We start from the raw sequence: 24,640 nt of genomic DNA on the forward strand, positions 1-24,640 counted from the left end.
CCGGCGCTGCGTTGTGTCTCCGTCCGGTTCTCCTCCTGTGGTTCGGTCGGGCCCGAACGAAGTCTCCTTGAAAACGAGTGAGCTGAGCCTTGAGACAACACAGGTACCGCACGCACAACGTGCGCCGTGCTGCGGGCGTCTGGGCGCTCATCCTGACGGCTCTGTCAGGTTGTCTTGAGTCACGTAGACTTTATTTCGGGCTTTTTTGGTGGCTGCGGAGCATTACTATTATATAGAGCCAACGACAGAGTGGAACTGCTGCTTAGGCCTTTGCGAGCAGTAAACAGAGAACTACATTGGCTTCATTCATCAGGAGTTTTGGAGAAACAGGGCTGCTGCACATCTTTGGCCTGCCTTTTTCTCTGCGTCTCTTGGACCTATCATGAAAATTTCTCTGAGCCCAAAGAAAAGACATAAACCCTCCTGACACCCAGATACCCAGGCTTTGGCTTTCCTCCTGGTAATAATAAGCTTGTCTGTTGTATGCTATTTCATCATACAAAATACAACAGGGTCTGGGTTTTTGTTTGTTTGTTTATTGTATGAGAAGAAATCTGATCACTCTCTAAAAGGAGTGATAGGGTTATAGATAAAGAAATCTTGATGACCAAAACTTACACAGACTTCCTATGCAGGAGGCAGTAGGGGTGGCAAAACTGATGCTTCTGGTGCAAGTGCTGCTTATGTGCCAGTTGAGCTCCACAGCCACAGGGAGGAATGAGAAGGTGTGCGCACTGGAAGTCTGCAGTGTTACAGATGCTGTGGAGAAGGTGAATGGCACCACTGTCATGTAAAGCTGGAGACCAGAGGAGAGTTTAAGGAGTTTTGTTTTCTTATTGTAGCTGTGTACTGCATTTGGGAGCTGGACACAAACTGCTGTCTTACTGATTTTTATTTTTTTAAATTTCTCTATTAGGATTGGGTATCAGCTTATCTTCGATAGAAAAGGAATGCCTTCTTTCATCTCCGCAGCAACAAAAGAAGAGAAAAACACATCGTTCTGAGGACAGAACAAAAAAGGAGAGGTAGGTAAGGGCAAATGTCTTAAAAACAGGGAACTAAGATGGAATACAGAGCTGAATATTCTATGGAGTCGAGATGATGATAAATGCTATTTTGAGTGATGCTCTTCTTGGAGAAATGGCAGGGCATGAACAAATCTTAATGTTGGTGAATTTCCCCTGTCTTTCTTCGCAAGAGGCTGCAGCCAGCTGGCTTACAGATTGCTATAAGACAGTAGAAGAGGTTCATTCCACAGTGGGGGCTTGGATATGGAGGGTTTGAAAAAATTTGGAAGGGTGAAAAAGTGCACCTAAAGCTTCAATAAGACATACTGGAGGAGCTGTAAGAAGCTGAAGTGCGTGGTACTAAATGTAAATGTTTGTCTTTCTCCTGAAATATTGAACAAAACTACTGATTTCAGTTCATATTTTCCAAGCTTTTCTTCCTATCCTTACATTTCTTCAGCTGTATTTACTCCTGAACATGAGCATGTGTCCAGGAACTTGGTTTGCATCTTATCTCTTAGTGATATCAGTGTTACTGTTTTAGCCATAACTATTACAAAATAGCTGAATAAAACTTTATTCAGTCTCTGTTTCTTTCCCTGAATGACTTGTAATGCTCGTACACCTTGATTTGATTGTCATAGAAAAACTGATACAAAACTGAGATATTTTCTATCATCTCTTTATCCTTAATAGACGATGGATGTTTTACTGCTTGGTAAAGGTTTTAGAGGAAATCTTTTGATTCAGATTTGAGCCAGAAAAGAGCGATAATTTCTGGAAGAAGGAAATGCTGGATAGATGCAAACTCAACCACTGATGATTGTGCTTAATTAAGCTGTTTTGTCATATTGCTTGCTTAGGAATCTTGTTCATAGAATTGCTTAGCTTGGGGGGAACCTTAAAGGTCCAATCCCCCGTTCATGGCAGGTTTGCCAGCCAGTAGATCAGGCTGTCCAGGCTCCCATGCAACCTGGGGAACCACAGGCTGATGAGTCTCACCTCTGTACTTGAAAAGATCATGGAACAGATCTTCCTGGATGACATGCTTGATCACATGAGGAATGTGTGATCCGAGAGAGCCAGCACAGCTTTACCAGGGAAAACGTAACCAATCTGGTGGGCTTCTATGATGGAGTGATGGCATTGGTGGACAAAGGGAATGTGACCGATGTCATTTACCTGGACTTGAGCAAGGCCTTTGGCATGGTCCCCCCCACCACATCCTTATCTGCAAATTGGAGGGATGGGGATTTGATGGGTGGACCATCTGATGGATAAGGAATTGGTTGAGAGGCTGCAGACAGAGGGTGGTGATTAATAGTTCTCTGTCCAGGTGGGGGCCGGTAACAAGCGGTGTCCACCAGGATTCTGTCTTGGGACCAGTGCTCTATAACATCTTTATCAATTACATGGATGACAGAATCGAGTGCAGCCTCAGCAAGTTTGCTGGGAGCTGGGCTTGTTCAGTCTGGAGAAAAGAAGGCTGTGGGGTGACCTCATTGCAGCCTTTCAGTACCTAAAGGGAGCCTACAAACAGGAGGGGAGTCAACTCTTTTGAAAGGGGAAATAACTGCAGGACAAGGGGAAATGGTTTGAAGTTGAGGGAAGATTCAGGTTGGATGTCAGGGGGAAGTTCTTTCCTATGAGAGTGGTGAGGTGCTGGAACAGCTGCCCAGAGAGGCTGTGGATGCCCCGTCCATCCCTGGAGGTGTTCAAGGCCAGGTTGGATGGGGCCCTGGGCAGCCTGGGCTGCTATGAAATGTGGAGGTTGGTGGCCCTGCCTGTGGCAGGGAGTCGGAGATTTGTGATCCTTCCCTTCCAACACGGGCCATTCTGTGATACCTGTAAGCTCCTTTCAAGTACTGGAAGGCCACAGTAAGGTCTCTCCAGAGCCTTCTCCAAGCTAAATAAGCCCATTTCCTTCAACCTTTTTTCATAGGAGAGGAAGAAAATAACTACTTGCTTTTTGTCTGGCTGATTGTTTATTTTTGGTGGTGATTTTTTTTATTAGAGGAAAAAATGAAGTCTTTGGATAGAGATAAGCCTGTGATTAGGACTGCAAGTGGAGTGTAGCATGTTCACCTCCATGTGTTGTTAATTATGTTGGGTGCTTTTTTTCTTGAAGATGGAACTCTTCTTGAGATTTATCAGGGTATTCACTACCTTTAACTGTCTGAAACCACAGTTCTTCCACTGCTGATGTCCTAATGTGCTTGCTGTACACTGAGGTAAACTACTACTCTTCAGGCAAGAAATCTTGGCTCCTTGATGCTAACAAGCATCCTTGTGTAAGAGCTAAAAGTTTTATTTGGGGGAAAAAAAAAAGTGCTGATTTAGCTCCTTGTTTCTCTTAATTCCTCTCTTATTTCAACATTTGAGGAACCAAAGCATTTCCTCAGTAGCTGCAGGGCTTGAGGGGAACCTGTAGCTTTTTATTTGCAAGCATAGATCAGAGGAGTTACATGTTCTTAAAAACTGTCTAGCTCAATGTAAAATAGGGTTTGGTTTTTGTTACGTGTTTAAAAATCAAAAGGAAGAGTTAGCAGCTCTTCTTGCTTGTGTGTTAAGCTACATTGGCTTCTTTAATCACTGTTGTTAATAATAATCCTAATAATTGGAGTGAAGAGGAGAGGATGCAGGGTGTATGTGCTGTAATGGAAACAAATGCTACCTTTGGCAAAGTGAAAGTCTTCAGATAGTCTTCTAACAAAGTGGTGTCTTTATATCTGCTTTTTTGGGGGAGGGAAGCATCAGTTTGTTTTCCCTTTTGTGGGAATCTTTGACAGATAACTGTAGGTTGGGTCTTCTACAAATTATTGGGATGTGGAGGGTTTTGTAAGTCTGTCCACCCCTTGAATATTGTTTACTCTTTGTGAGGTATCCTCCATGGATTTTGAAACTTTCAGGTGAGATTGTTTCCCGATCTTAGACAGTGAAGCATCTCCCATTTAAACAAATGAAACTAAACAACCCCCTCCTGCCAACTGGTGTCCTTTAGCAACATGAGAATAAGTGCTGGTGGAATTTGTTGACTGCAGTACAAAAATGAGAATACAACAATAGTAAAATAATTATAGAGAGGAAACACTATAGCCACTATGGTTAACTTTATAATGCACGTAAAGGTGAAAAGCTGTAGTGTTTTTATGGTTTTTACTGAATTCAGCAGAGAGTGCTTTCTCTTGAACTCAGAAATGACTGCGAGTGGTGTATGGCAGGCAAGTGAGCAGCTAAGCCAGCAGTACTCCTGCCCTAGCAGAAAGGTTTGGGATGCAGTGGAAAAAACAAAGGAGGCTTAGGGAGGTGAAGCCCCTCTCAAAAGCTGGGCTAGGAAGATCCTTCAGTCTGCTGCCTGCATCAGACAGCAAACATCTGAGAATGGGGAGAATCCAGGTCAGGGAAAGCTGGCAGGAGAGATGGCCAGGCAGCCTGTGCTGAGGGTAGGGCTGTCTGGACTAGTCTGGGACTAGACAGAAAACAGTCATTAATGCTGGATTTTGTGCTGCAACGTGGAGTAGAATTACATCATCTGCTGGGACAGCAGGCTGGGAAGGTGTGTGCGTGTCCGGAGGGATGGAGTCTGCTGAAGTCGCTGAAGTTACATCAGCCAGTGGCCGCTCCGTTCTTGCAGCGCTGATGTGGCTCCTGCTGCCCGGGCGCCGGGGATTGGCTGCGGCCGCTCGGCTGGGTCTGCCTCCAGCCCTCGGGGAGCCGCCTCCCGGTTCTCTGCAAGTCGCTGCTGCTCTTAGAAATCCTTGCTGCAGCCTCAGCCGGAGGATCAGGTATGGAAATCCGGGTGGATCGTAGCATTCTGACAAGAAGCAGCAGGTGTAAATGTCGCTGGTAACTCTGCACAAGCGATTTGCCTGCCGTTGTATTTTGCTAATCTGGAACGCCGGCTGTGCACGAGTGAGTTCCTCTGCGTTTTCATTGCGTGCAAAGCTCGGCTTCTCACCGTGCCCGTTTCAGGGAGGCTCTAGGTTGGCTTCCGGTGCCTTGCTGCACTGACCTGCTTGTGCTGCTCAACCGATTTATGTACAAGATAAAAGGGATCGATACTGAAATTGTGCAGATGTTATCTTTGGAGTACTTAAGATTGGAAATACTGGAACAGTTCTTGTAGATCAGTGATAGGCTTCTGTTCAATTGTGCATTGCAGACTGCTGGAATGGATTCTGGATAGGAAAGAATTGCTTGATGCCTGTTGCTTTGAAATGCCTGTTCTCTCTGTGTGTAAACTTCTGTAGACCCTCAACTATTGGTGAACTATTCTAAATATAGTTTATTTGAAGCTTTACTTTATTACTCTTCAAATGGTTTCCCTCTGGGAAGGCTCTTGTTCTTGAGCTACACTAAAAACTTACGAAGTTGTTTTTCTTTTCTTTACCAAAAAAAAAAGTTTTGGAAAGGTTTGTTAACTTACAAACTAAGTAATGCAAAGCCTTTAATGCTACAGGGGATTTTCTTTTTTAGTGTTGTTTAGCATGAAGTCTTGCCTCATTGAAATTGTGTGTGTTTGCTGGGAACTTGATTTACCTCTTCTTTATTGCTTAAGTGTAGTACTTTATAGCTCCTTCCATAGGAGATTGGTTCTTTTTTGGGGAAAAAATATCTGTTTCATAGGCTGTTGTGAAAGACACCAGTTTAAGGATTTGAGTTCTCCATTCCACTTCAGATTATGTGGGGAAATTGGCTTAGTTCTTGACATCGATCTGAAACACATTTTAACGTAGTGGGCTATTTAATAGGTCTTTTGAAAACAGTAACTTCATGAAAACTAGCTAATAGCAATGCTTTCTGTGAGATAGCATAAGGATAACTTTTCTTTGCCTAACGTGAATGATGGAAGAATAGCATTTTTAAAAGACTTTTGGAGACTAGTTTGCAGGAAGTAGGCAACAAGATCTTGTACCTAAATAATGCATTTGGCATTTATTTTTATTGATGTCAGTCTGTCGTCTCCCCCCTCCCTCTAATAAGGCAGAAGTTTGATTTCTTTTTATTTATTTATTCCCCCTTCCCCCAATATCTTTTGAATTTTTTGGTTTATTATTGCAGAGTAGAACCCTTACAGGTATGAAAATTCTGGAAATGGTGGTAGGATGGAAAGTGAGGATTAAAGTAAATTCTAAATTCCTGATTCAGCGAGGGGAGAGAATTGTTCTGCAGCATTAGGGAACTGGGTTGGTTCAGTCTGGAAAAGAGGAGGTTCAAGGGAGACTTTATCACTCTCCAGAGCTACCTGAAAGAAGTTTGTAGTAACAACTGATAAGGAGTGAGGAAACAGCCTCAAGTTGTGCCGTGGGAGGTTTAAAGTGAGTACCTGGAAGAATTTTTTGACAGAAAAAACGGTCAGGCGTTGGAACAGCTTGCCCAGGGAAGTGGAGGAGTCACCATTCCTGGAGGTATTTTAAGGGCTGTGTGGACGTGGTGTGTGGGGATGTGGTTTAATGGTGGACTTGGTAATATTAGATGATGGCTGCCTTGATGACCTTAAGGGTCATTTCCAATCTAAGTAATTCTATGATTTACAGAGCGCCCTGTGGTCTAACTGTAGTTTCTGGCAGCATCATTCTTACGTCACACACCTCTTTTTTTTTTTTATATATTTTTATTTTTGATAAAACACTAAAAAAAATATCAATTTTATCCTTTGCCAGCTTATTGGACTGCAAGCATTCCTAGAGACAAAACAAGGAGCCTGCAGGGAAGATGATGTCTGGTAGTGGGTGGCAGGGTGAGCTTTGAGGTGGGAGAGTCAAATGATGAGACACACGGACGATGGGAATTTTATCCCCCAAAGGCATACGCCTGAAAGACTAAGTGACGGAGGGCATCTGAAGTCTTCAGGTAGTAAATGTCTGGCTGGTAGCCTTCACTAGTTACTTTAAATGCCATTATGAGAAGCAAACGTTGACTACTTGTTCAGCTCAATTATCAGTCCTGAATCCTTTTTCTGCCTCATCCTTGTGATGATCAGAGCTGCTTTTTCAGGTGAAATACAGAACTAGAGGGGCATGATAGGTTAATAGACTAATAGGTAGCGTGACATTTAAACTTTGTGATCTTTATCAGCCAAAATAGGAGAATCATTGTCTGCTGGTGGGTTATTTGTTCTGTGCAGAGGTATGTAATTTGGTAAGGATTGTAATGAAGCATAATGGTGATATACTGATGCAGGGTAATTAAGCAACTTCAGATATTTATAGTGTTAATGTATATGTTGGTCAGAACTGCCAGGCATTGTATCTGTTAAGATACATGTAAGAGTTCTGATATGGTTACTGTGAGCTCTTGTTTTCTTCTGTTCAAGGCTCTCACTGCAGCTTTTGTAATGTTATTTGATTGAAAGCAAGTGGAGGAAGCAAAATTTTCTAGAAGGGAAATGAGAGGTCTCGTGTAAGCATTACCCAGGAGAACTGGATTCGTATTCGTCATCTTTCTTTTCTTTGTAGTACTGTAGATGCATTACTTCAAGTGCACTGGGTATAGGAAATTGCCAGTTCTGTATCCCTCACTTGCTGGGTAGTTGCTCCAGTGGCTGTAGGGTTACAAGAGCTTTGAGCGCTTAAAAGTTTAGTCAAGGGAAACTGAAGCCACATACCTTAGAAACTGATGTCCTTACCAATAATCAGTGTTAATATCTTGCTGTTTGGAAGCGCTCAGAAATATAGTTTGAATTTTGGGTGGTTCTGTATGGAGCTGGGAGTTGGGCTCGATGTTCCTTGTGGATCCTGTCCAACTTGAGCTATTCTATGGTTCTGTAGTTCTTCGTAGGTCTCTCTGGAAGTAATGCCTCCTATTTATTTCCATGGAAATTACAACAGATACGAAGAATGCATAATCACTATCGGATAGTGTTTTGTAGCTGAGAATTTGCTCTATTTTTCAACATAGTCACCATCACTAGCTATGCGTTTTCACCAGCAGTGAACAAAAGCCTGCGTGCTGCACTCATAAAAATCTGTTCCTGTGGAGGTAACCACTGTTTCACTGCAGTAGTGATGGCACCATTGCTGAAACACACCACCCACTGCCTCCTTGTGCTGACATCCACTGGTTAGTTTCCATAAACATTCAGCAAACTTCAGTGGATGTCAGGGGGTACAATTTTTCTGCATGGAGAGATGCAATTCCACATCTTTGCTTCATAAGCAGTTCCATGTCAGATGCTGTTTTGTAAGAATGCCCATCTGCTGCACAGCAAAAATGTAATGGGATATTGGTGTGAAGGTTCAGCCTCTACTACCATCCACCTCTGACTTTGTGGGCCAACAGAATAAAATAGGAGGCATTACTCTCGAAGCAGACCTCATATATTGGGCTGTGATTCATGGATAAGTACAGTTGGTGTTTTGTTGTGGTTTGTACAGGTAATCCAACATGCTTTAAGTTTTTTTTCCTCCAAGCTTCTCCATGGACAAGTTGCAACTTTTCTCTAATGTAGGTACATTCACTAAGAGTCTTTCACATTTTTGGCTATTCTGGGGAACTCTGTTTTGTGCTTCATCTTTAATAATCTTCTGCCAGCAGGTAAGGAAGAGGAGCCTTCGGTTTCCTAAGTTGTGGTATGAGTATGAGGAGAGTGGGCTGTTTCTTGCACAGGGAAATTGCATTAAGAGTGTACAGGAAAAAGAAGAGCTCTAACTGGTTGGGTGGGTTGGGGGAGGAGAGATATAGATGGAAATCAGCTGATACTTAACCAGTTTCCCCACACCCTTCCTTTTAACTTACAGATATCCTTGATTTGCAGAAGGCATCTCAAAATGTCGTGTCGAGCCGCTCTGAGCCCTCTTGTCCGTTCCCCTGGATGGTGCTTTGTGTTACCGCCGCATGGCATCGCAGCCATTTCCCGTCTCTGTATGTATGAGAGAAAGCACACGTTTCTAATAGTGTTAATCAGTATGTGTCCAGGTGTGCCTATGTTTTTTTCTTAAAAGGAAAATTCCCTCATTAACATCATTCAAAACTTACGAACTCTGGAGAGAGCTGCAATTGAAGCTGCGCTTCTGCTGTTACTTTCTTCCTTAATCTGCTGTGCTGATAATGGGCCAGTCTGCCTTAGGATCCTTTTGATAAACAAAGATTTTGCTAAGGAATATTCCCTTGTTCATTGACTTAAATGAGATGCAAGCCTTGTGCATGTTCTGTCTTACCTGAATAATGCTGTGACTGTCTCTGCTCCTTGCAATGCCTGTTCATACTGTAGGTAGGTGGCTTGCAGTTCATATGTTCATCATCCCTCTTCTGTTGCCCCCAGCTTAGCAACATGAGAAAGTATCTGACATAAAGGCTTCATAAAAGCTGTGTTTTCTTTTCTAGCAGTCAAGCTTTCTGCTGTACTATAGGAAAACTCTCATGAGTCAAGGCAAAGGAGAGTGTTTTTAAAGCTAGCACTTGTATTTCTGTTGTTGAATTGAATGTGTCATTCAGTCTTTTTTTTTTTTTTTATTCCCAGAGTCAAGGCTGTAACACATCGGGTATTGCTTTATATACCTTGGGGGATGGTTAGTGCTGCTAAAAATATTCACTCAGACTTTATTTCAGTGTCTTCAAAGGCTGGCTTCTTATTACCTGTCACTGGGAGGTGTGTGTTGTGAACCTTGGAAGGGGAAGAAATGTTACATGATTTAAGGGACTTGGAAGTCCGAATTAAATACTTAAAACTGTATTTTTTTTTTTCTTTCTTTAACCACAGATCTCCCTCACCATACCCACAGTTTAAGGAATGAATCCATCCGTTGTTGGAGCAACATCCCATTTATCACCATGCCACTCAGCCGTGCACATGGCAAATCATTTGCACACCGCAGTGAGCTGAAGCACGCAAAGCGGATTGTCGTGAAGTTGGGCAGTGCTGTTGTGACAAGAGGGGATGAGTGTGGCTTAGCCCTTGGAAGGCTGGCATCTATTGTGGAGCAGGTAATTTTGTAACTGAAGTGGAATGGTTGTTCTAACTTCAGATATGTAGTCATTGTTGGATGGCATAGAAAAATGCAGGAAAAAATCATAAAGCATTGATGCCCCTTTAAAGCCATGTATTGGCACTTCACTTTTTAATTCCCCTGTGCTTTGGTAGCGTAAACCGTGTAACTCAGCATGGTGAGTTGACTGTAGCCAGCAACTGAGCGACCATACAGATGCTTCCTGTCTCCCTCTTCAAGCACCCACTGCTGGTGGGATTGATAAGAAAATACTAAAAGCAGAAGCAAGAAAATACATGGTTGAAGTAAAGGTAACTTAATAAATGAAGGGAAGGAGAAAAGAAATATGTGATGCAAAGGCAATTGTTCACTGCCTCCCATGAGCAGACCAACACCCAACTAGTCCATGCATATAGCTGCTCAGAAAGGCAATGTCCTTTCTCCACTGCTCCCACTCTTTCCTCTTCTGTTAACCCAGTTTTATTGCCGAGTGTGATGTTAGATGATATGGAATATCTCCTTGACCAATTCATGTAATCTGTCCCAGCTGTATCTCTGAATTTCTTGTTCACCACTAAGCTACTTGCTGGCATGGAGCAGAGTAGGGAAGAACAAAGCCTTGATTCTGTGCAAGCAGTATTCAGCAATAGCAAAAACATCGGTGTATTATCAATGCTTTCAGTCCCAAAATCCGTAACAGCACCATATGGGTTTTTATGAGGAAAGTTAACTCCATTCCATTGGACTCAGCACAGAAGGAACTATTCTGCACTATTTTCTCCAGGAGAAGCTTGTAACCTCACTAATAGGAAAAGCAATGGGATCAACTAATGGACTGGTTCTGCAAAATGAAATGAGAACTGTGAGGGGATTTGGACACGTCTCCTCTGTGAAGTGAGGTTCACATAATAGATTACATTCATTTAAGACACATGGCTGTAGAGCTTTGAAAGCATACAGATGCTTTTCTGGATGAAGCGGTAGAAAGGTGTACTCTCAAGAGTTAACTTTTTCGTTCCTTGAGTATGAAATCGCTATATATTAACAGCTGTGAGAACGGATGGTGAATAAGAAAGTTGGTGGAAGGTACAGTTGATACTGCGTAACTTTTCTGTATCTTATCTTTTGTTATCTATAGCAATGAAATTAGAGGTCCAAGAGTTACAGAATTGTTACCGTGTGATATGTATTGTGAGGATTCATTTATGAGTCTGTCATTAAAACTGGTATTGTGGGGGCGGGGAAAAAAAAGTAGCAGAAACTATGGATTGCATGCAGTCTTATACATAGCTCCTAAGTGGTTAGGAAAGTGAACATCTTTGAGGATGGCTGCCTTGCTTTGGACGTCTATTGATAAGCAGAACACTTATGTCAGCAAGAATTATTGAGCATAAGATACTGTAACACCCTGAACTGTCAGGCTAGCCATGATTTTTTCTTGTTGTCTGCACTTACAGGTGTCAGTGCTGCAGAATCAGGGCCGAGAGATGATGATTGTCACCAGTGGTGCTGTAGCTTTTGGAAAACAGAGATTGCGTCACGAGATCTTGCTTTCTCAGAGTGTGAGGCAAGCACTTCATTCAGGCCAAAGTCAGCTAAAAGATATGGTGAGTGATTGGCAACAGTCCCACTTTTCTTTGAATGTTGGTTAGAACCTACTTAAGTCACTGCCTGACAGCTGTTCTTTATTTCTGTAGGCTATTCCAGTCCTGGAAGCTCGAGCCTGTGCAGCAGCTGGCCAGAGTGGACTGATGGCCCTGTATGAAGCCATGTTTACACAGTACAGCATCTGTGCAGCTCAAGTAAGGGATGCCTTCTCTCCTAGGCTTACTTGCTACTTCACTCGGTGATGGAATTATTCTTGCCAGTTGTTGGTCATAGTCAGCATGTGTTTTTTGAGGCCAAAGTTATGTTTGTCTAACATAACCTTGTCAATAAAAGAAAATTACCTACTTGGTTGACCAAGTGAAGCCAGTTTTGGGTTTCAGCAAAGGTTTTGATTTTATTTCTCACAGTATCTTTCTGGACAAAATGTCCAACATGCAGCTAAGCAAATATGTAATACATATACAATGGGTCAAATTGACTCACAGGTAGGATTTAAAGAATTGTAGTAAATGGAATTACATCAGGCTGGTGGCCAGTCTCCTGTGATGTTCCACAGGGCTTCATTTCTGGGCCAGTTCTCTTCAATGCTGTTAGGAATGGCCTGGATGCAGGACTCAAATGCATATGAAGTAAATTTGCAGATGACACTAAGTTAGGAAGGGATAAAGAGACCTTGCAGAGAGAGATTAACAAAGTAGAGGTCTGGGCCATCACCATCTTCATGAAATTGAGCACGAGCTAAGGTTAATTCTGCACTTGGGACTGGGTCTCCACCATTAGCTATGCATTTTCACCAGCGGTGATCAAGAGCCCATGTGCTGTGCATGTAAGTATTTGCATCAGTAGAGGTGACAGCTTTGTATAGTCACCCAAAGCAGCTTTCACGTCAGTGTCACCACTGCTGAAGCACACCACCTGCTGCCTCACTGTGCTAACATCCACTGTTTGGTCTCCATAATTATTAAGCAAGTGTCAGTGAATGTTGATAGATGCCATTTTTTTCTGCATGGAGGAATTCAGTTCCACATCTTTTGCTTCATATGTACTTCTGTGTTGGATGTCATTTTGTCAGACTGCTCTTCTGCTACCATCTGTGGCACAGCAACAAAATTTAATGGAGTATTAATGGGAAAGTTCAGCCTCTACTACCATCTCGCCAACATCTGTCTCTGGTTTTGTGGATCAACAGAATAAAATAAGAGGCATTACTTCTGGAGCAGCCCCTATATGTTTTGTTTTTGTCAGAAAAAATGATGGGCTAAGTGTATATATAAAGTCTGTCTTCTCCTTTTAGATTTTAGTCACCAATTTGGATTTCCATGATGAACAGAAGCGGCGGAACTTAAATGGAACGCTACATGAGCTTTTAAGAATGAATATTGTCCCGATAATTAACACTAATGATGCTGTTGTTCCACCTCCAGAACCAAACAGTGATCTACAGGGGGTAAATGTGGGTAAAGTATTGCAGGGGGCGGACCTTTTTTGTAGATTGGAGAGCACTAATAATATAATGCTGTAATCATGAACATCTGGAGCCTGAAGCAGAGAAACGTACAAAATTAGTAATGTGGACAAAGGGAGCAGAGAGCTGTGTCAACCTGTCTGTTTATGACATGATAAAACTGTGGGATGGAAGCAGGGCAAACTGCTCCGCTAAAAGTGAGCGTGCCCTGTTTGGTTTTCACAGAACAGTTGAGGCTGGAATTGACTTCTGCAGATCATCTAATTGAACACCTGTGCTTAAAGAATGATCCGTCAGTACTTCCTGCCCTTTCATAGGGTGTCAGTGTGGAGAACGTGGGTCCTGATCTAACTGCCTGTCACTTTGATGCTGCTTTACTGCATTCCAGAAGGCTCCTTACTTTCATGCAAAAAATAAGCTTCTAGGAGTTTTCACTGAGTGTGAACAAAGCAGCTAATAAGGACTTGGTAGTGCTGAAGTGGCTTGGGTTTGTATGTTGTAGCCAAATATTTCCTAGTTCTTTCCACTGTTCAGTATTCTTGTTTCATGTCTGTTCATTGCAGGTGATTAGTGTGAAGGATAATGACAGTTTGGCAGCACGTCTGGCTGTCGAAATGAAGACCGATCTCCTTATTGTTCTTTCAGATGTAGAAGGTTTGTAAACAATAATGTAAGGAAATTGTTCAAGTCTGTCAAAAATGACCACTAGACAAAAAACCGTGCCCTCTGTTCCTGGTGTGCCTAGCTAAATGAACTGCTCTGCCTGGTAGCTGAGCTTCAGGGATAACTGGAGAGACAGAAGCATCTGGGAGTTCGAGAAGGTGCACCCTCTCTGGTGCACAAATGATAACTTAAAACACAGAATGATGGAAACACCAAGGTTGGATAAGACCTACAAGATCATCCAGTCCAACCATCCACCTATCACCAATAGTTCTCTCTAAACCATATCCCTCAACACAAAATCCAAACAGCCACTACTGAGTTAGATCTGGTATCTTATCTGCATCAGCAAGTATAAAGGTAGCAACTTGAGGGATGCTAAGGAATGAAAGCAAGTTACTGCATGGAGCCATGAGGAGCAGTTGCTTGCTCACTTGAAAGCCTCCAGAGGAAGGCAGCAAAGCTGATAGAAGGACTGTAAGGCATGTTGTGTAAAGAGGGGCTGAGGATGTTTCATTTGCCTGGTTTGAAGAAAAGGAGGCTAAGAGGTGACTTCATTGCTCTCTACAGCTTCCTGATCATGAGAAATGGGGAAGAGGGTATTGATTTCCTGGTTACCAATGATAGAACATGTGAGAATGACACATAGCTGCACCACACCAGGTTCAGATTTGATAGCTGGAAAAACTTCTTTACTGTGATGACGGTTAAGCACTGGAAGAGAATTCCTAAAGAGGTGGTTGATGCCTTTCTAAGGATATCATCTGAGGATAATGATATTTAATAAGCTTAAACCTTTGGTCCTGAGGTGGTTAGGCAGTTGTACTCTGATCCTCCTAGGTCCCTTCCAATTGAGCTATTCAGATTTGTTAAAATTTGTGTTCAGGTTTTTTCTGATCTCTTCAGTTTCTATGTTTTACGGCTGGACTGTCCTGTACCTGTTCAATTGTGTGCTTATGTTTGTAAGCCCTGATACTGAACATAAAAAAAAAAAAAGAACTGTAAATTTCCCTCTAGCTTTCTCTCTAACCTCACTGAAATATCTGTCTCATGTCTTGTACACTACAATTTGGCATGTGTGTTAATCTGTTTCCCCTTACTAGCTACAATTTCGGTAAAACTACACGTCTTGATTCTATATATTATGTTTCATGCTTTAATTCCCACAAAGAGGAGGGTTCAGAGGAAGTTTTTAATTCTGTTAAGTGGAATACGGCTTTTCAGTTGCAAGGATATATTTCAAGGTTTTTTTTCTTTTTTTCTTCTCTTTAAATATTTGCTTCAGGACTCTTCAACAGCCCTCCAGGATCTGATGATGCAAAGCTCATTGACATATTCTACCCAGGAGACCAGCAGTCTGTGACATTTGGAACCAAATCTCGAGTGGGAATGGGAGGCATGGAAGCCAAGGTAGAAACTTGGAATGTTTTCTTATTGGGAGGGAAAGGAAGATGTGAAAAGGGATGTAGATAATACAAGACTGGGATGAGTGGCTGGTAGACCAGAGATAATTTCAGTGCCATTCAGAGAAACCTTGACAGGCTGTGGTTAGGGGCAGACAGGAACCTTTTGAAATGCAGCGAAAGGAAATGCCAAGCCCTTTGCCTGGGGAGGAACAACTCTATTCACCAGTAGTGATGGCTGGATGGATGTGTGAAAACAGTGCTTGTGAACAGAGTTAAGTCCAGTTGTTGGCTAGTCACGAGCAGTGTTCCCAGGGCTCATTACTGGGGCAAGTTTTGTTCAATACTTTTATGAACAATTTTGATGAGGGGAGTGAGTGCACCCTCAAAGTTGGCAGATCTCACCAAGGTGAGGGAGTGTTCATCTGCATAAGGATTGAAAGGCTCTGCAGGAGGATCCAGATAGACTACATCAATGGGCTGTGTCCAATTGTATGGCATGCAACAAGGCTAAGTGGCCTTGTTTGGGTCATAACAACTCCATGCACCATTACAGGCTTGTGGCACAGTGGCTGTAAAGTTGTCTATCAGGAAAAGGCCCCAAGGATGCTAGTCAGCAGTGAGCTGACCTTGAGGCAGCAGTGTGGCTGGCCCTTGTGATCAGTGTGCCAAGAATGCTGTTCATAGTAGCATTAAGCAAAGGTCCAGAGAGGTGATCCTTCCCCCCTCTACTTTGCACTGGTGAGATTGTACCTGCAATAGTAGGTCTCAGAACAAGAGAGACCTGGATATACTGAAGAGAGGCCAATGGAAGGGTGCCAAGATGGTCAAGGAATAGGAGCTCTCCTCCTGTGAGGAGAAGCTGAAAGAGCTGGGACTGTTCAGGCTCAGGACAGATCTGAAGAATGTGTATAAATACCTGAAGGGAGGGTGCATAGAGGATGCAGCCGTGCTCTTTTCAGAGGTGCTCAAGGGCAGGGCAAGAGGCAGTGGGCAGAAACTGGAACACAGGAGGTTCCATCTGATCTTGAGGAAGCACTTCCATACAGTGTTGGTGATGGAGCACTGGCAGAGGTCACCCACAGAGGTTGTGGATCTCCCCCTTGTTCATCTTCAAGCCACCAGGACATGGTCCTGGGCCCCCTGCTCTAGCTGTCTCTGGAGCGTGAGATTGGACCAGACGGACCAAAGGTCCCTTCCAGCCTCAACCATTCGGTTATTCTTTCTAGTTTCTCACAATGCTGAGTTGCAAACTGCTTTAATATTTATAGGTGCAGATTTCCTAAGATGACTTTTAGAAAGGTGTCTGTAAACAGAGGAACAGATTTTGATAAAGCACAGAGAGACCAAAGTCAAGATGTTTGCCAGTTCTCTTATGTCTCCTTTTTGACTAATCTGATAGAGCAGACTTCTGTATCAAGCTTAGACTGGAAAACAGCAGGAGGAGGAGATATTTGAGTGTTTTATTTGGGAATTATTGGATGTAGAGAGCCCAATTAGAAGCGAATTTCCATTCAGTTGATACATGAAATAGTTTAAACAGTGCTAGGAATTGGTGAGAAAGCTGACAAGGTGAGGCAATACTTCTTCTCTAAAAGCAATGATCTGTTAGAGATGTTTGGCTTGAGGCATCTTTAAGCTTGAGTCACATAAATGGGAATCCAAATGTTACTGTTTAAACAATACGTTTAAAAATATATTAGAATATGTTAGAATTGAGAAACAGTTGATATTTTTGGAAGACTAAAGTGTCAACAATGGTGTAAACATGGTAGTTCAAATATTGATTATTAGCATGAAATTTGGGCAGAAGTGGAGCAATTGATGGTCTTGTGGTAGTCAAGAGCTTGATATGACAGGCATCTGACAGATGGTGTCTTCTAGTGGATATGGGTTGTAGTATAAAAGTATAGGAACATATAGGAAAGCGTAGAAGTGACAAAGCAGCATTGTCACTAGAAACTTTTGTGGTGACATAAATTACACAGAATTAAACACCATAGTGGAATGATGTTGTCAGTACCTTAATCAGAAAAAGTAGTGGAGACCTTGGAAATCTTGGGAATTAGGACATAGTGATTTCAAAGGACTCTTGTGAATAAACTTGCTTGCTGATGTTCAGAAAGGGAACTCATCTTGTCTTCCATGTAAAAACAACGCCTGAAGAAATACTGCTGCTAAATTTTATAGCGATCTTATTAACCGTGATGTTTGCTTCTGCTTACTTCATGTGACAGCCTTGAACACACAGATATTCTGGTATTATCACTGATTTCAGTTCTCATCTGTCTGTGTCCCTTGGGTTTGGTTTTGGACTTGATTCTTGCCTTGTTCCTTTCATGCATTGCATAGTACAGCGTGGCCCTGACCATTGAATTTAACTGGTAGTTATGTTACAGCATAGAACCCATCTCCAAAACTACAAAAGTAAGAAGAATGCAAAAAAAGAAAGAAAAAAAAGCCACACACAAAAAACCCATATAATTAAAAAATGAATAAATGCAGTCTTCAAATAGAGCCTACTGAAAGAGTGAACAAGTGTACTCCCAAGGAAAAAAGAGGAAGCAGCAAATAAATTTTTAAAAAAGGTCTAAAAGCATTAGTAGGGAATGTTGTAAGGCAGTTTAAAAACGTGTGGAAACCCAAAGAACTCTTTAGAGTACTTAATCTTTTTCACCAAAAAGTCTTAAACAGCGAGAGTACTTCTGCATCGTATGCAGACTTGTAAGGGTTGTGTAGGCCAGTCAAACTTCCAACGGAGTAATTCAGAAAGGTAAGGACACTGAATAATATTTTAATGATACATGGTAGGCTAGGACTTGTACAAGTAATATTGTGTGGGCGCTCAAAGTGGATTAATTACTGATGGCTAGCCAGTGTTAGGGAAATTAGCAACACAGTTTTTTAAGAAAGAAAATTGTGTTTTTTCAAACAGTAAGACGAATTTGCAACGTAAGAGAATGTTGAAGAGCATTTGGGCAAAGTGCCCCTGCAGAAGTCTTGAAAAGGGCAGACTGTTAGGGAAATCTGAAGTGTATTTCTAAAGCAGCAACTCTTTAAGGAAGGGAAAGTAAAGATCAAAATGCATGATCTAGTGTAACACTAGGTTACAGAAATTCCTGAAGTGTGTTGAATGCTCTGAAAGCATAAGGGCTAATGTAGAGATCAAAGCGGAACTATGTCCTATGAGGAGCGACTGAAGGAACTGGGGCTGTTCAGTCTTGGGAAAAGAAGGCTGAGGGGAGACCTTATTGCTCTCTTCCAATACTTGAAAGGTGATTACAGCGAGTGCGGGGTTGGTCTCTTCTGACTGTGGCAGGACGAGGGGGAATGGCCTCAAGTTGCGCCAGGGTAAGCTTAGGTTGGACATAAGGAAGAACTTCCTTACAGAAAGGGTTGTTAAGCACTGGAATGGGCTCCTCAGGGAGGTGGTTGAGTCACCGTCCCTGGATGTGTTTAAAAACCATTTGGATGTGGCGCTCAGGGACATGATTTAGCAGAGGGCTGTTAGAGTTAGGGTAGGATGGTTAGGTTGTGGTTGGATGCAATGATGTTTAAGGTCTTTTCCAACCTGAGTAATTCTGTGATTCTATAAGAATTCTTATTGAGAATGGGGATTCAAATAACAAGTGAATTTTCTGGAACTGGCTCTATCCTGTAGGTCAAAGCAGCTCTGTGGGCCCTCCAAGGAGGCACTTCTGTAGTGATTGCAAATGGAACTCACCCAAAGATCTCTGGTCACGTCATCACAGATATTGTGGAAGGGAAAAAAGTTGGAACTTTTTTTTCAGAGGTAAAGCCTGCAGGTGAGTATAGAGTTAAAGAGATTTCCTGAAAGCTTAGAGTTAAAATTTAACTAGATCGCTAAAGGTAGCCTTACATTGGTCTCTTTTCAGTATGTACAAGTCACTTTTGTGCTGGGGGTCCTGGAAATGGACTCAAGGCTGCAGGTGCAGCCTCACCAATGCTCAGTCGAGAAAAAAGATCTCTGCTCTTGGACAACTGACAGTACTTTACCTAATGCCACCCAGGATACCACTAGCCTTCTTGGTGGTAAGGACACAATGCTGACTCATGTTCACATTGGTGTCCACCGGAACACCAAGCTTCTTTACTGAAAAGATGCTTTCTAGGAAAAACTGTGGTATTGACACTTTTCACTTAGCCATACTACAATAAATTTGTATCGACCATAAATATTTTCATCATGTTACCTCTGTTTCTGTTTCAGAACTTGTTCTATGCCATTTCATTTTGACATGGATTCTCTAAGTTCCTACCGGGGGGGGAGGGGAAATTTCTCTGGGAACCATTCCAAAATAGACTAGATATTAGGAAGAAATTCTTTACTGTGAGGATGGTGAGACACTGAAATAGCTTGCCCAGAAAGGTGTATACCCCCTCCCTGAAAGCATTCAAGGCCAGGCTGGATGGGACACTGAGCAACCTGGTCTAGAGGGAATTGTCCCTACCTATTTAGCAAAGGAGATAGAAATAGATGATCTTAAGGGTCGCTTCCAGCCTAAACCATTCTATGATTCTATGAAAACGTACACAGAGAGACAAAGGGAAAGAAGCTTTTCTGCAAGGTGTTACTCAGATTGGTTTGGGTTTCTATTGTTTTTTCTATATTCCCCTGCTGTTTTGCAATACTTTCTGTTTTCTTTAGATACTTTAAATGTTTCCCTGTTTTCAGTAGCGCCCTATACCTTGAGAATTATCCATCTTGGTATTCTTTTGCTCTTTGTCATTGGAGAGGGTCCAGAGGAGGGCCATGAAGAAGATGATCAGAGGGCTGGAGAACCTTCCTTATGAAGATGGATGAGGGAGCTGGGCTTGTTCAGCCTGGAGAAGAAAAGGCTGCAAGGAGACTTCACTGCGGCCTTCCAGTATTTAAAGGGGGATTATAAACAGGAATGGAATCAACTTTTCACAAGGGTAGATAGTGATAGGACAAGGGGGGGTGGTTTTAATCTCAAGGAGGGAAGGTTGAGATTGGATGTCAGGTGAACGTTCTTCGCAAAGAGAGTGGTGAGGTGCTGGAACAGGCTGCCCAGAGAGGTTGTGGATAACCCATTCCTGGAGGTGTTCAAGACCAGGTTGAGTAGAGGCCTGAGCAGCCTGGTCTAGTATGAGATCTGGAGGTTGGTGGCCTTGCCTGTGGCAGGGGGGTTGGAACATGACGATCCCTGGAGTCTCATCGAACCAAGCACTCAAGCCATTCTATGATTTTTATGTCTTTTTGATATAAGCTTTTCCACTTTGACACAAATTATCTTACTGAATCTCTGTGATGCCCTTAAAAGGGATATGCTTGGAATTGTGGCAGTGTTTTTCATTTGATAGGTATAAAATGGATATATCCTGATTTGACATGCAGTAAAATTCTTTGATATGTCTGCTACAAAAGTGAAGTACTTGTTTTCCTGCTTTGAGTAAAGGGATGGAAGATATAAGCCTGCAGGTGAGTATAGAGTTAAAGAGATTCCCTGAAAGCTTAGAGTTAAAATTTAGCTAGGTCCATACAACAAATAGGAAAGCACATTCTGCTTGACAAATGGTTGTTGAAAAGTATTTTCTGAGGTTGGAATAGAAAATGGAATAGAAAATCCTCTGCTAAGATTCCCTCCAGCTGATAAATTGATGCATGCATGAGACGTGTGTTTAAAGAACTGAGTAGAATTGTTCATTTCCACACATCTGTAAGTTTGTTCATGTGTGACATGGCTTTTATTGTTGCTTTTTTTTGTTGTTTTGTTATCATGATACAGGCCCTACAGTAGAGCAGCAAGGTGAAATGTCTCGAGCTGGTGGCAGGACCCTGGCAGCACTGCAGCCTGAGCAGGTGAGAGAATATGGCTTCACTTGCTAAGCTTGTGAATGTGTGGCAAGTTTTAAAAAAGAGATTTTTAACACAAACAGGCCTCCTGGGACAAGAATTTGTTATTTGTGAGCCAGATTCATCATTTGGGTTGTACCATATTTAAATAGATGCAAAGAGCCAATAGATAGTATACCTCAGAATTATGATGTAATGAGTGTTTGCATGTAGGGTTTATAAACATTGCCATAACATCTACTATATAAAAATAGATTTTTCAGAGCTTCTGAAGAGTTAACAGGAATAATTCGGCCTATTCACTCCTGTGTGTGTATGCACGAGAGAAGTTTGAGACAATCAGTTACTGCCAATTACTGCTTTACAACTGACTGGGTAAAATATGTCATCTGTTGCAAAGACCACAAAGTGGTTTTAAAACTTTGTAGGCTTAGTAAGATGATTGGGTGTGGGAAGCAAGATATTAAAAAAAAAATAGCAAAAAACAAAGTGAAGGTCTCTTCAGCCTTATTTTTCAATGTAATGCAGTCTGGAAAAATCAGCTGGCCCTAAGTATTCAGGGAGTTAAGACAGTGAAAAGGTACAGTCAGTAGAAAAGAAATGAGCTAGATATCAAATAGAATGAATTTCACATAAGAATGCAGTTCAGAAACATTTGTCTTTCAGAGAGCAGAGATTATTTATCGTCTTGCTGACTTACTAACTGATCAAAGAGAAGAAATCCTCTTGGCAAACAAGAAGGACTTAGAAGAAGCAGAAAATAAAGGTAATACTACAATTTGTTCTATCATATTCCTGTTGTCATGAAACTGAGTCTCAAAGGAAATGGGCAGAACTAGAGATGTCTATCACTGAGATTGGGAATTATTGCTATCACAGATTAATGAAACCAGGACTTGGAGAGTTTGTCAGTGTAAACAGCAGCAGCTGCCACAATTACATAAAACAGATCTATTCATCAGAGAAGTTGGTGAGACTTTGCAAAGCACAAGGAAGAGCTCTGTGAAAAATAAATAAATGATAGTGCTCTCTTCTGCCAAAGCAGGCTCACTTCAGAAATGAAATACAGCAAATATCTTTCCTGTTACTGTAATGCAAAAAGTGCGTATTTCCTGGGCTGGTTAACATAATGTTTGGCTCCTGTGGGGATTGTTGCCATCTGTATACTTAAACTGATACTCTCCAAGAACAACCATTGTATGGTAACTGTTGAGTCACAGCCTGAACCACTGATTGAGCACCTGGGGAAAGGACCGGTCAGCCCTGGGAGCACAGGTGAAGGCAATTCAGCTGTGTGACCAGAAGGGGTGGAGCCTGGCTGCACCTCCCTTAGACCTCATTTAAGGGCTGACTGCCACTGGGGAAGGAGCTCTGGTTAGAGAGGGATCTCTAACCTTGTGGAGTTTTCCCTGTGAGCCTAGATGTTCAGAGGCAGGTGAGTACTTTTCCTTCTCCTTTGTAACACTTGTTCATTCATGTTAGTCCCTTTGCTACTATGACCTCTATCTTCCTTCCACTGCGTTGACCTTTCTGGTTGTAACAACTGTATTCTGGAAATGTACGAAATTGATATGTCACAAACTGAACTATTCAGTAAAGATACATGGCAACGATTGTTTTACTGACCAGAGTACATGGAGGGACATTCCTGGGTAAATTTACTGTCTGAATGTATTCAGACTAGAAAACCTACGCAGTTCTTGCCAAGTCTGAAATGTGCACTTATCTGTGCTTTGGGATTTCTGTCTCTAAAATAGAAGGATGCAATTGTTGCCCAAGTTTTCCAGAACTACTGCAAGGGTATAAACTTGTAAGAAATTTAACTACAGTATCATATACCGGTATTTGAAATTAGAAAAACCTTGTCTTTGTGGATGTTGCTTCATATGCATATTAGTTGCACTATATTAGATTTAATTATGGTGGTTGGGAAAATATTCTCACACTGTAGTGGTTTTGTTATGGCTGTGAAACTTAGTGTATTGCATTCAGCTTAGGTAGGTTTATTGCTTGGGAGTGGGAAATATCTGAGTTTTCCATACGTTCACTCTTTAGGTCACTTTTGCTTGAGCCTAGGCAGACAAATGTATCTCAAGCATGGTTTTTTTTTTTTTTCTTTCCTCTAGGGAGACTGGCACTTCCTTTGTTGAAACGTCTAAGTCTCTCTACATCAAAGCTGAACAGCTTGGCTATTGGACTACGTCAGATTGCAGCTTCCTCACAGGACAGCGTCGGCCGCATAATTCGGAGAACAAGAATAGCAAAAGACCTGGAATTGGAGCAGGTGACAGTGCCTATTGGGGTTCTTCTCGTGATTTTTGAGTCTCGCCCTGACTGTCTCCCACAGGTATGTACAGAAGGCAGACTCTGCTAGGAGTTCTTTGATAACAAAAGAAAGCATATTTCTGCTGATGAATTATTGGGAGGCTGCAGGAAGGCTTGCCTCAGAAGACTTTTGGATTATTCTAAAACGAATTTTGTTAGCATCCTTATTTTTTCTACAGAAAAATTCTCAGGACTTGTTTCTGCAGTGTTGAGAGTTATTTAGAGTTGTTTTTCAATAATCCAGTAGATAAAAAGAGTTAACTTGCATTCAGATGATGCAGTTCCTGCATGTATCTCACAAACATAAGTTCCTTGCTTAACTTGCAACTTTTAAGGTTCTTATCGATGACTGCTTGTCTATCCATGCTGAATGCAGCTGAACTGCAAGATAGGCTTAAACATCAATTGTTTAATAAAGATTGTTAATAACAAATTGTAATTGTTAGGAATATGTGCTCAAAAAACGTAGCACAGAAGTTCTAGGCTTTGAGTAGTCTGTCCTTTGCTAATACTGCATGCCTGCGGTGAGGCAAAATTAGAGCTTTTACTTAGTTCTTGAGAGATGGGTGTGAGGAAAAGCGGTGGTGTAATGAGATGGTTTAAGTTCTGCACTGAAGTTGTGAGGAAAAAACAGTGAAAATCTCAAACGGTGTACTGTAAGTGAATGTCATTCGTATGTCCAGAGTAAGGCAGGTATGTTACAGGTAAATACCTTCATCTGCAGAGCTGTGTAGCAGAAATATCGCTGTGATTAAATGCTAATGTAATACATGAAAATATGGGATCTGAACTAAGGTTGTATAGGCAACCTTGATCTTATTTTCTAGTCCCTGACTACCGATGTTGTTGAAGTTAGAGTTCTTCTCTGCCCAGCTCACCGGTCTGTCCAGGTCCAGTTGTATTGCTTAATTCAAATGTTCAGTTGTCCTGTTGTGATGTTGGACTCAAAATATGTGAAATTTAGTGCAGACGACAAGATCAATAGTTCCTTCTGGTGATAAATGTGAAAGCAATGTGATAAAGTTCATGCTGGGCCTACTGTCTCGAGGTTTTTTTTTTTTCTTCCCTCTTCACTTATCTCAGGTGTTGTCTATATTTGTGTGTTAGACAGCACAGTGGAAAATCTTCTTGCTAGGAAGAGCTTATTGGCTATTTCCAGTCAGAATGATTAGAAACAAGAATTCTTGCATCTGAAGTTATTTTATACAGCCATTCCATTCATGCCAGAGCCTCTGTCCAGGGCTTTTTTCACTCGCTGCAGTCCCTCTGCCAGTAGTACTCTGAAAACTCAAGTTTGTGCCTGAAATGTTAAGATATTCATTTCTGGAGTTATATGTTCTGTTTGTTGGTGCATGAGATTGATATCAAGTAAGAACAGAATTCTGTTCCAACTCTATTTTGTG

General features: G+C 41.9%; 1 protein-coding gene across 6 annotated transcripts in view; it reads left to right on the forward strand.

Annotated features, from left to right (window-relative positions):
- Positions 1-6: 6 nt before the first annotated feature.
- Positions 7-24,640, forward strand: part of ALDH18A1 (aldehyde dehydrogenase 18 family member A1) — a 32,331-nt gene continuing 7,697 nt past the window's right edge. Inside the window, exons 1-13 of one of the 6 annotated variants that reach the window (XM_010714941.3) lie at positions 7-103; positions 917-1,025; positions 8,747-8,870; positions 9,709-9,932; positions 11,392-11,541; positions 11,632-11,736; positions 12,837-12,995; positions 13,571-13,661; positions 14,956-15,080; positions 18,735-18,879; positions 20,845-20,918; positions 21,579-21,678; positions 23,039-23,259. In XM_010714941.3, coding sequence (XP_010713243.1) covers positions 8,777-8,870; positions 9,709-9,932; positions 11,392-11,541; positions 11,632-11,736; positions 12,837-12,995; positions 13,571-13,661; positions 14,956-15,080; positions 18,735-18,879; positions 20,845-20,918; positions 21,579-21,678; positions 23,039-23,259 — 1,488 coding nt within the window. In that variant the 5' untranslated portion in view covers positions 7-103; positions 917-1,025; positions 8,747-8,776. Of the gene's footprint in view, positions 104-437; positions 461-916; positions 1,026-4,714; positions 4,793-8,746; positions 8,871-9,708; positions 9,933-11,391; positions 11,542-11,631; positions 11,737-12,836; positions 12,996-13,570; positions 13,662-14,955; positions 15,081-18,734; positions 18,880-20,844; positions 20,919-21,578; positions 21,679-23,038; positions 23,260-24,640 lie in introns of those variants that run through there. The other 5 variants (XM_010714943.3, XM_010714942.3, XM_010714944.3 and 2 more) reach the window with 5 other exon arrangements.

This window comes from Meleagris gallopavo, chromosome 8 (assembly GCF_000146605.3).
Source record: "Meleagris gallopavo isolate NT-WF06-2002-E0010 breed Aviagen turkey brand Nicholas breeding stock chromosome 8, Turkey_5.1, whole genome shotgun sequence".
Lineage (NCBI taxonomy): Eukaryota > Metazoa > Chordata > Aves > Galliformes > Phasianidae > Meleagris > Meleagris gallopavo.